Here is a 12,347-nt window from a genome sequence, read left to right on the forward strand (position 1 = left end):
CAAGGATCTGAAAAAGTTTCCTTTCAAATTGTTGGATGTGGCACATATGTGCAAAATGAGAGACAAAGTCACAGCTTATAAAAGTGTCCTTGAATGCACCTCAAGGACTCTGCTACACGCATACTGATTTTCACTTGTTTCCTTCATCATCACCATCATCATTTATATTTTATAGTGCTTTAAGGTTTACAAAGCACTTTATCAATATTATCTCATTTGATCCCCACAATAATCCTGGGAGGTAGCTAGGTGCTATTATTATTCCCATTTTATAACTGAGGAGAGTGAGGCAGATGTGCCCTGGGTCACAAAGACAGCAGGTACCTGAGGCCAACTTGTTAAAGAGACAGCAAGAAGCATTGTGGTATCTATCATGTACAGAGGGTTAGCCTTCAACAGTTCAACAGAGAAAAGAACACTGGATTTGGAGTGAGACAATCTGCATCTGAATTCCAGCTCTGCCCTTCAGTCCCTGTTAACTTGGGGGATGTTCTGTCTCTCTGAATTTTAGTTTATCCAACTCTAAAGAGGAAAGGTAGGACCTACTGACAACTGAGGTCACTCTAGCTCTAAATCTAGGGTATTATGATACTATGAATAAGTGGGGCTTTTTCTTTTTTTTTTTTTTGGAGGGGGGAAGGCAGGGCAATTGGGGTTAAGTGACTTGCCCAAGGTCACACAGCTAGTAAGTATTAAGTGTCTGAGTCCAAATTTGAACTCAGGTCCTCCTGACTCCAGGGCTGGTGCTCTATTCACTGTATCACCTAGCCACCCCAGAATAAATGGTTATTTTATTATTATTTTTTAAAAGCAATTGGGGTTAAGTAACTTGCTCAAGGTTACACAGCCTGTTATTTTTTTGTGTGGGTGCCAAGTATCTGAGGCCGGAACTGATCCTGGGTCTCCCGACGCCAGGGCCAGCGCTCTTACTCACTGCAGCACCTGGCCACCCCTGAATAAATGGCTATTAAATGTTCACCATGTACAAGGCCCTGTGCCAGGTACTGGGGCACAGAGATCCAGTCCCACTGGAGTCAGACTGGGAGAAGCTTTCTTCTAAGCAGAAGAGCTGGTATTTTATCCTAGACAAAGGGAGTCACTTCATTGGGGAAGTCAAATGTTCAGACCTGTGTTTTAGGAATATCAATTTGGTGGCTGTGTAGATGATGGTTTAGAGAAAGGGGTAACTAGAAACCAGAAGATTAGTTAGGAGATTATTGCTGAACCAGGGTGCTGGTCATGTTGGTGGGGATGCAGTAAGTGTTGTGGACTCAGAATCGGTACAACTTGATGCCTGACTGGTTATGGGAGATAAAACAAAAAGATAAACAGGACTCCAAAGTCTTGAACTTGGGAGAATGGAAGGATGGTGGTTCCCTCAACATAAATGGGGAAGTGAGAAAGAGGGGACGGCTTATGAGGAAAGATGAGTTTTGAATATGTTGATGTCTGTGAGATATATGGTAGAGAAGTTTAGGAGACAGCCAGAGATGTCTCATTAAAGAGATAAGGGAAGATCTGGGAATCATCCTTGTAGAGATGACAAAGGAGCCAATGGAAACCGATTGGATTGCCAAGAGAGAGCATGCAGAGCAAAAAGAGAAGAAGATCCAGTACAGATCCACATAGATGTGGAATCCAGCACAGATTCCACAGATGGGAAATCCGTGTTTGGGGATGAAACATGGATGGTGAATCAGCAAAAGAGAGTGAAGAAGGAACAGTCAGGCAGATCAGAGGAGGCCCATGAAACTATAATATGAATAAGCAGGACAGAGTATCCAGGAAGAAGGCTGACTGTGTCAAAAGATGCAGGTTAAAAAAAAAAAAAAGGATGAGAACTGAAAAAAAGGTCACTGAAACTAGGAATTAAGAGTTTGTAGATAACTTTGGAAAGAGCAGTTTCAGTTGAGTGGCAGGGTTATGAAACAAATTACAATGTACTGAAAAATAAGTGAGAAGCAATGAAGTGGAGGGAATGAGTGTAGATAGCTATTTTTTAGGTATTTGCTTAAAAAACTGGAAAAATAGGAAAGAGGATATATGAGGATAGTTTGAGGTGATGGAAGATTCAAATGACAGTTTTTTTAAAGACAGAGTATAGGGAGGATTTGGACATGCTTTCAGTCAGCAAGCAAGGAGCCAGTGAAAAAAGACACGCAAGGTGAAGGGAAAAAAGTGGAGATTACTGAAAGATGATCAGAGCTCCCAGAGAAGATGGGAGAGGACAGGTTCAAATTTACAGGTAGACCCATTCTGCACTGCTGTTACTTTGTTCAGCAATATTCAGCAGAAGTAGATGGTGAGAATGGTGTTTGGGAAAACATGAGCAGCAAAAGGCTAGGGGACAAGGCATTTAAAGGGAGACATCAGTATAAAGCTGACCTGGTTAATTATAGATTCAAGAATGTAAAGTGAGGAAACTGAAGTCAGAATAGAGGTGACAGACCGGGAAAGGTGGCAAGGATGGATTGACTAGAGGTCACAATGACCATGACAAATAGTTTTAGGATGAATGAAGAAGAGATACATATAAGAAGTTGAGAGAAACTTTTTCAGAGTTCTGGATTGTGTAGATTGAATAGTGATTGGTGATGGTGAGATCAAAGGTAGGATAATTCCTGTGCCTGACTGGGGTAGAATGAAGGGAAGGCTGATGAACTGGTAGGTCAGGATGTTTGAGGGCACATCAACATGTACACTGATGTCCCAGTTAAGTGGAAAAGAAGAATGAGTCAGGGGCTGAACTTGAGAAAGTGGGGGGAAGAACAATCTAAGGGTCAGCAGATTAATACAACCAAGATATGGGTAGGATGAAGCAGATGAATGGGAATCATTGTTACAGATAAAATGAGTATCAAAGGAGGAAAAGTTGCTAAGTAATGTCAGTTAAGGGGATTTGGAAGTGGTGTCGGGGGTGGGGGGGGAGAATAATGAGTATTCCAACTCTTCCTTCTGGTCAATGGATCAGAATTTTTAAGAGAGAAGAAGCAACCAGGACTAGAGAAAGTGCCTAAGACTGCAGCGTCTTCTGGGAGAAGACAGGTTTTCATGAATCCAAGAAGATGGAAAGAGGAGGATGTACAGAGAGGGAGGAACAGCTTCCTCCAGAACAGGCCACCCTGTCCACGTTTATACTTCTTTCCAATTCTCCATCTCACCCCAAGGCTGCCCTTAGCTTAAACTATGGCCTAATGCTTGTTTAAAAATGCCAACCTCCTCTACCAACCCCCATCCCCCCATGCTCAACTCACCTGGTGTGTATAACAAGATATCTACAGCTTGTGGGCAAGTTTCTCCTAAGGAGGGATTTATTTTATGCTTCAGTGTTTCTGAAGTTGTTTTTGGAACTGACATAGGCACTAAAATAGAGGAAGCAAATGGTTTGAAAATTAGCTAAGTTTTCAAGAGTGGCATTCATTTATCACCTGCTACATGATGTGAGGCATGATGAGCATACAAAGACAATGGAGATGGCTCAGCTGGGGGAACTGGTAAAGGCCTCCTGCAGCACACAGGACTTAGGCTATGCTTAGAAGGACAAGCCAATGATCTCATGATTTCTTCTTTCTCTACTGAACTACACTTTTTCCACATGTGGAGATAAGAGAAACAGGAAGTTTGCTAAAAGGACATGTAATATTTGCATAACAATAATTTGTATTATATAAGAATTATAATATTAATAATGTATAACATAATAATTAATCATTCTAATATATAAGGTATAACATATAAAGTACTGTATTTTATATTATGAAAGAGGCAGCTTAGGTGGCTCGGTAGATAGAGTGCTGGGCCTGGAGTCAGGAAGACCTGAGTTCAGGTCTGACCTTACTCACTAGTCCTGTGACCCTGGGCAAGTCACTTAACCCCTATGCCTAATCCACTGGATGAGGAGATGGCAAACCACTTCTGTATCTTTGCCAAGAAAACCCCTTATGTGTCACAAAGACAGACACGACTTAACAACTGAACAACAACAGCAATTTTATAAAGTATCTAGCATTTATATAGTGGTCTAAGGTTTGCAAAGTGCTTTATATACATTATCTTGTGCAATCCCTACAATAACCCAGTGAAGTTGGTGCTACTATTATCCCCATTATACAGATAAGGAAACTGAAGCAACCAGAGGTGAGATGACTCACCCAGAATCACATTAACTAGACTAGTAAAGTGTCTGAGGAAGGATATGAACTCAGGTCTATCTGACACCAGGCCTGATGCTCTATGCACTGAGCCACCTAACTGCCCAACACACATACATACACACACACACACACACACACACACACACACACACACAAACACATCCTGGAAGATTCTCCATTGTGTCCTAGACCCATGTCTCAGGAATATAACAAACTTTCCATTGTTAAGTCCAGCCAACAAAAGGAGGCCCCAGTACCCCTCAGAAGAGAATCCCCAGTCACCGTTCTCTGGTCATTCTGACCCAATGAGATGACCTCTCTGGTGATGGCACCTATGGATGAAGCAGGTTCCAGGACCTTCTTCTTTGGGATGTGCATTCTACTATTACTCTGTTCCAAAAATTAAGGGAGGCCCCTTTCCTTCTCTCCTGACATATCTCTTTCTTCCTGAAACAGGGCTGGATCCCCTCTGTTTTCTACCCTGAAGCCCTGTTTCTACTCCTTAAAGGAACACTTAATTCTTCACAATGACCTGGAGAGTAAAGCCTTGATCCTCTGCTTCTCCTACAGAAAGGAGACCTTCTTGCAAACTGGGTACAAGTAGTAGTCACTTGATGGGCATAAAATAACTATCTCATGCACATGCTATGCATGTCATTGCAAAATTCTCTGGGACCTGTTGGAAATGAGATTCCCAGTGCTGAGTCTTCTTGGGAATTCCTGTGGTCAGCCCCCATATTCTGGCAAATTAGGACAATTTTTTTTTTAAAGCAATTGGAGTTAAGTAACTTGCCCAAGGTTACACGGCCAGTTTTTTTGTGTGGGTGTTAAGTATCTGAGGTGGGAACTGATCCCGGGTCCTCCCAATTCCGGGGCCGTTGCTCTTACTCACTGCGCCACCTAGCTGTCCCAAATTAGGACAATCTTTAAAGAGTTAATTAGAGGTTTTAAAAAAGAAACAACTTCTATTCCTATTTTCTAGCTGAATTTGCTAATTTGCATTGGAGCTTGTATAGTTTCTACTGATAGCTGTACAAATAAACAAAGACAACCTTTTAGTGGATCATTTCACAAGAGAGTGTTAATAGCAAGTAAACTGCCTACATGCCAAAATAAAGAACAAGATGTTAAATTAATTCAAAAGGAAAAATAATCGCTCCTCACTTCAAAACCTCCTCCATTTAAACAATCCCTAGGGGGAAAACTATTTGAGAAAATCAGGGAAATGATTTTGAAAGATGTAACAAAATGCCCATTAAATTTGAAACAGGATTGAATATTGCTGTTCCAAAAATATTCATCTTACTTTCAGTCTTCATCTTATCAAAATAAGATAATTTGGAGGCAGCATAAATAGCATTTGATGACTGAAGTGCACCAACCACAGCATCCATTAACAGAACATTGGTCAGTGCTTGCTGGATATATTGGGGATCCTAGAAGAGAGAGAATCCACAAATCACTGTTAAATTATTCATCTTATAAGGGTGGCAGTGCTACATAACGGTGAGTTGTTATTAGCACCTCACACAACATTCCCACATCCAACATCAATTTGTAATATAGTTAAAACATAATAACTAGAGTGATGGCATGAGGTCAGCATGGACAGCATATCTAAACATGACTGTGACAGAAAAACAAAAAGCATAAATAAAATAATAATAATAGTAATAACAGTAGCGAGTATTTACATAAGGCTTTTGCGTTTACAAAGCACTTTTTATATACTGTCTCAATTGATTCTCACAAGATTAACCCCCTGTGAGGCAGACGTGATTATCATCCCCTTTATACAGATGACAAAACTGAGGCAGACAGTTGGCTTGTCCAGCATAACACAACCACTGAGTGTTAGAGGCTGGATTAAAACTCTGCTCTTCCTGACTCCAAATCTAGTGGTCCTATTCCTTCTGCTCAGTCCTGTTTTAAGTTTAGGCCAGTTAAAACCCTATTCAGTTCAGTCCCTTACCTACCATGCAGCTAACCCTCCCCAATTACTTTTATTCAACAAAGTCTGGGTATCTCACCTCCTTTCTCCATTCAGATAAATTCTCCAGGATTAAATATCTCCAGTAAAGCTAGAGTAGTGCTTCAGTAGTGTTTATAAGCTCCTGGAGGGAAGGGGACATTTATTGCTTTGTCTTTTTATCTCTGCCCCCATGCCTTACACATAGCAGGTGTTTTAATATGTTATTGTTGAAATGAACATGTTTTTATAGAAACAATTAATAAAATATTTCTATTGCTTTTAAAAGGCATTACAATAACACAGACTGAAATGTCCCGTGCATTTGAGATTTTTGTTTAGATTTTTTTTCTTGCTCTAAACTCAATACAGCCTACACTAATGGAAAATAAAATATATAACAGTGAATAAAACCAAATGGAGAATTCACCAGCTGGATTGGAAGGTCATACAGAATCACAGAATAGTGAGGTTCTTGGTCCTCTCCTCCTCTTCTACCTCTATGTCTCTATCACTTACAGAAGCAAAAAAAGGGCTATGGAGTAGGTGCCATTTTGTGTTTTTGTCCAGTTAGTGGGTAGCTGTGGCCAGAAATATCATTACTTCATCAAGTACCTCTCTGTGCTTAGCTGGAATCACAGGCACAGTTTTGAGCCTAGGCACACATTCAAAGTCTTTCTTGTGTATTGGTGAAAAGAGTACCCAAGCTGCAGAAATCACATATATAACATACCACAAACCAAAAGTTAATTTTATATATTTAATTAGAAAAATGTAGATTAACAAATGTTAGAATTATATGTATGGGCAATTAATGGATTTGGGAACACAGTATATTTTAGTGCAAAGCTCAATTATTAGGTCCTTTAGAATGAGTACAGTACTGTTGACTTAAAAAACTTTTAAGACTTTACCAAGTACTTTAAATGTTTACAGTCAAGTAAAGGCAGAGAGGGGCAAAAATTAAAAAAAAAAAACTCAGGTGAGATCTACTCTTGTTTGACCAAAGCCAACACACCCAAGTTCCTTTGTAACTTCTCCCTCTTACTCAGAACTAGAGCAATGGCAGCCCGGTATGGGATTGGGGCAGCCCAAGCAGTAGTTGGGAGGTGGGGGTGGAGAGGAGGCAGCTGCCAACACAAGCAGTAGGGTCTCTGCCATCTTGTTTCCTAACCCACTTCTCTCCTAGTTCCTGCTTTTTCTTTGACATGAGATAGTAGCTACCCAAGTGCCATCAAGTCTTCTTTGGAGACAGACAGGCAATATGGTTTTTTCAAGATTTTGATAATTAAGACCTCATTTGGACCTAATGCAGAAACAGCTTGGTTATCTGCAGGAGATTGCAATGTGGACATCAGGTTCAAATGACTGTATTTCATGGGAACAGTGCCTAAGAGCTCAGCAGTTCAACATTCTGGCAAAAGAAACTGATGTGATGAGATCAGTGATAAAAAGAAACAGATAAAAAAACAATCCAACCACAAATTCTCTGACCTTATAATCATCAGCCATTTTCTTTCCAGCCCACATCTCTTTCACCATCAGGTGCCAAAGATCACACTCTGTTTTAAGATTAGCCTCGAAGACCTCCTTTTTGGAAATAGTTTTAATTTTTAGAGTAGGTATCCTCAGAACAAGGAAGGCTACAGTTGTACTTTTCACTTCCTGTGATCAAGACGGAAAGAAAAAAAGGTAGATTATAGACTTCCATTGTTGTTGTTCAGTCAATTAGTTGTGCTCACTCTTCACGATCCCATCTGGGATTTTCTTGGCAGATACACTTCAATGGTTTGACATTTTCTTCTCCAGCTAGTTAACAGATGAGGAAACTGAGGCAAACAGGGTTAAGTGACTTATCCAGAGTCACAGAGCTAGGAAGTGTGTGAGGTTGGATTTTGAACCCAGGTCTTTTTGACTGCAGGGCTGACATTCTATCTACTTCATCACTCAAATGTACTGTAGACTTTCATAGCAGCCCCCTGACCCCCTGAATTCCCAAGATAAAACCAAACCCATACCAATTTTAAACTAATCAGAGAAGAAAGTAAATAAGATTTTTGTTTGAATTAAGAAATATTTTTAAAGATGTGCAGTGTTACTACCTATTAACTAATACATACTTGAAGGGTGGCCAAAGAGTTCATAGATTCTACAATGGGAAAAAATTTCAGAGGTCACTTAGCCCAGTTCTCTCATTTTACAGATAAGGAAACTGAACCCCAGAGAGGTCAAAAGATAAGCTGAGGTCACAGCTGGTGAGGGGCATAGGTGAGAATAGAATATTTTGAGAGCTGTTCTAATAATCAGAGGAAAATGATAATAAGGAATATAACAGTTGTTAGGACATAATTCTTTTTTTTTTTTTGGGAGAGGGAAGGCAGGGCAATTGGGGTTAAGTGACTTGCCCAAGGTCACACAGCTAGTACATGCTAAGTGCATGAGGCCGGATTTGAACTCAGGTCCTCTTGATTCCAGGCCCAGTACTCTATTCACTGTGTCACCTAGCTGCCCCATAATAAATTTCTTCTAACGTTTTTTAAAAGAGTTTATTTTCTTAAGTACTTAAATACTTCCTAAGATATCTAGGAGGTTTGAGAAGACTGGCCTCTGAGGTCCCTTTCAGTTCTGGATCCCATAACAACAATAACAACAACAAAAATATTAAGGATTTGTATAGCACTTTAAGGTTCACAAAGGGCTTTATAAATATTATTTCATTTTAGACTCACAACAACCCTGTGAGGGAGGGTGCTATTATTGTTCCCATTTTACAGTTGAGAAAAATGAGGCAGACAGAGGTTAAATGACTTGCCCAGGGTCACACAATTAGGAAGCATATGAGGCCAGGTCTTCCTGACTCCAGATTCAGAGCTTTATTTATCCACTGTGGTTAGTCATATAAGTAGTGTAAAATTTCTGCATATACATTAATAAATAATTTTCCTGGAGAGAAAAATGGTTAGATTAAGAATAAGCCCTGCATTTAAAAGATAACTGTTAAACAAAGAATTAAGCTTGCACACTAGAAACATATGAAGTGACAGTAAGACTTTAATGTGCTAAAAACCAATTCTAATAGGTATCACTGATATTTCACTTTAGGGTTTGTAAGTCAGTTTCCATAGATCGTCTCTTTTGATTCTCACAAGGACCCTGGGAGGTAGGGTGGCTGTTATTGTCATCATCCAATCTTGTCCCAGGGTCAGACAACTAGTAAGTATCTAAGCAAAATGTGAACTCCTGGGTCTTCCTGAATCCAAGCCTAGAATTCTAGTTACTAATGTCACACTTTGACATAATGAAGTTATCTCTTCTGCTAAGCCTCACCAGATATCAGTGCACTAACCACTTTATATCACGTAACCTGAAACCAAGAGTCTTGAGAATAGCAGTGACCACCAAACCACCAGGCCCATTTCCAGTCCAGCTTCCACAGTCATTGCTGAGGAGGGGTCCACCTTCCTCATTTCCACCACCAACAACTGCTAGATAAACACCAACAGGTAAATGAACAGGGGATACTTGGGAGTGGCAGCATTGCTCTCCCACACTCTCGTTCCCAGACCACCACGCCTTACAGTCGTCCTCTGGTAGAAAGAGTCCTGAGGACAAGGGAGCAGCCATGCTTACCCACTGCCACTCAAAAGGCAAGCAAGTCAGCCTAGCTGAAGCAGCAAGTCACCCTGAGAAGGAAAGCAGGCAGTATGGACCTGGCAAGTCAGACTGATGTCCTGACCATGTCCACCATCTTCCCTCAGACCCCTATGGAAAAAGGCCAGGGCCTTGAACCTGAGAGCTTAGGGAACATCAACACTTCCATCCAGCCCAGTGCCCATAGCCATCATCCAAAGAAGGGACTGGAGATGCAGCCTGGCCACTGTTCCTGTAGGTTTTAAAGTCATATCTATCAAAGACCCATTGAAGAGAATTCCTATAACCAAAGTCCTTGGCACTCTCAAATGGTTCAACATTAGAAACTGATACCGTTTTATTAGTGGAAATTACATTAAAGAAGGGGCATGACTGTCTCCTTTGCTGCTGCACCTTAAGGCCCATGGGACCCCTCCAACTGAATTGTAGTTGAAACCTTCCATATATGTTGTTTTCCACCATTAGAAGGTGAGCCTCTTGAGACCAGACCATCCTATTTTCCCATGGGTATTCTCAGCACTTGGCACAGTGCTCTGTATACAGTAAGGACTTAAAAAATGGCTCTTTAATGGGAGGGGCAGAGAGGTGCTGCTTTATAGTTCAACATCTAGCTCTGACCTCTCAGCTAACAAATAGAGATAATCTTGGTCTTAATGACCCCTGGATTTTTTCCATGTTCCCCAACTCTCTTAGATTAGCTAGTCTTACCTACCTGAGAGAAGAAACCCATCTCTGTAAGAAAGACTCCTTGAAGGAACCCAGGGGCAGCTATAACACCATCAAATAATCATTAGAATCATGGATTTATGGCTAAATGGGATCTTAAGAGGATGTCAAGTTCTGATTTTATTTATGAGGAAACTACAGCCCAGAGGGATGATGACTTTTCCAAGTATCTCACAGATAGTAAGTATATGAGGAAGGATAGGAACTCAGGTCTTCCTGACTCTAAGTATTCTGTCCATTGTGCCAACTAGCTACTAAAGGAAGATCCCATCATCACTTCTTCATACCCCAACTACAAGTCTCATCCACCACTGAAAGAGTCTGATGGTGACCAGGTTCACATTTGAAGAACATCTTTTGGGGCAGCTGCTACAGTTAGCTCAAGGACCCTCCTCCTTGACTGCTGCTAGGAGGGAAGGGGTTAGAATCTGAGAAAATCAATAGAGGACTAAGGGAAGTAATGAAGGCTCCTAGTGAATAAGGTTCTTCTGAATGTTAGGAAGAGAGTTAGCCCCTGGTAAAGAGAACATCTTATTGTCCTGAACCTTAACTAGCACTCATTTAAGAAATTAATATTTTATTTTCCCCCAGTTACATGTAAAGACAATTTTTAATATTCATTTAAAAAACCGACTCCAAATTTTCTCTTTCCTTACCTTACCTCCCCCCCTCCATGAGACAGGAAGCAATTTGATATAGGTCATACATGTTCAATCATCTAGCATTCACTTTCATGAAGTGATGGTGCCCCCTCTCTCTTGAACTCTAGTTTCTCCTGCCCCCTTGTGGTCATGGTTCTGTATTATGATCAATTTTTGGACAACTTCAAATAAGATACTGGACTTATTCTCACGCTAAGACAAGATGACAAGGTTACCATGACTCCCTTCTTACCTCTATATTTCTGAAGGTGGAAATTTCCACATAACCAGGTCTTCCTTCCATTAGGAGGAACAAGCGCTTCTGTGTCATGGCTATTTTCCCCACTCCGAGGTTTGTTTTGACTGAGCTTGACAGTTTGTAGACACATTCATTTTTATCTAGGTGCTCGATGACCTCAGGTGGAAGATTGACTTCCTGGGCCTCTGCCTCTGTCTCTTTCCAGTAGTTGTAGAAATCTCTGAATGTTTCAGGGTCAATTTGCTTCTGGCGCCCTTAATTTCAAAGAGAAATTACTCTTAAAATTAGAGCCATCACGACAGTCTATAAAACCCAAAACTTCCATGTAAGGTCACCAAAACAACAAGATAATGCTACAGTCAATCTAGTTCTATGAAAATGACATCCCTCAATGTTCTAGGCCAGGTAGTTAACCTGGGGCCACATACCCTCAAGTCTGTAGTTCTATGAGAATGACATCACTAAATGTTCTATTCCAGTAAGGAACTAGAATGACCAGTAGTTAAGTCCATGTACTCCCAAGTCAGTAATTTTATAAGAATACCATTGATAAATGTTGTAGGCCAAGTCCTTAGTTTGAGTCTGCAGATCTTTAACTAGTCCTGGCTCATTCAATCTGAAAATGACATCTCTAAATATTCTAGGCCAGGGGTTCTTAACCTGGGGTCCACAGACTTGGTAGATTTTGAGGGTGGGGAGGAGGAAGTCTATGAATTTGGATGGGAAAAAAACAACATTTTTATTTCAATATACTTGGTTTGCTTTGTAATTCTATGTATTTTGTCTTATACATTCAAAACTCTTACTCTGAGGAGTCCATAGGCTTCACCAGATAGCCAAAGGGCTCCATGATGAAAAATAAAAAGGTTACAAATCTTTGTTCTTATGCTCTAGTGGAGAGCTGAGATGGCCTGTGCACAGAGCTGAGATGGCCTGTGCACAGAGCT

The 12,347-nt window shown here is 40.6% G+C and overlaps 1 protein-coding gene across 2 annotated transcripts in view; it reads right to left on the minus strand.

Annotated features, from left to right (window-relative positions):
• Positions 1-12,347, minus strand: part of DENND3 (DENN domain containing 3) — a 118,364-nt gene that overhangs the window by 21,324 nt on the left and 84,693 nt on the right. For both annotated transcript variants that reach the window (XM_069081362.1, XM_069081361.1), the window contains exons 14-17: positions 11,395-11,654; positions 7,618-7,788; positions 5,461-5,590; positions 3,255-3,362 (exon numbers count right to left, since the gene is read on the minus strand). In XM_069081362.1, coding sequence (XP_068937463.1) covers positions 3,255-3,362; positions 5,461-5,590; positions 7,618-7,788; positions 11,395-11,654 — 669 coding nt within the window. The remainder of the gene's footprint in view (positions 1-3,254; positions 3,363-5,460; positions 5,591-7,617; positions 7,789-11,394; positions 11,655-12,347) is intronic.

The sequence above is a fragment of the Petaurus breviceps genome, unplaced genomic scaffold (assembly GCF_028583685.1).
Source record: "Petaurus breviceps papuanus isolate PSGF00001 unplaced genomic scaffold, PetGlider_PUasm1.0 98, whole genome shotgun sequence".
In the NCBI taxonomy this organism is placed as follows: Eukaryota; Metazoa; Chordata; class Mammalia; order Diprotodontia; family Petauridae; genus Petaurus; species Petaurus breviceps.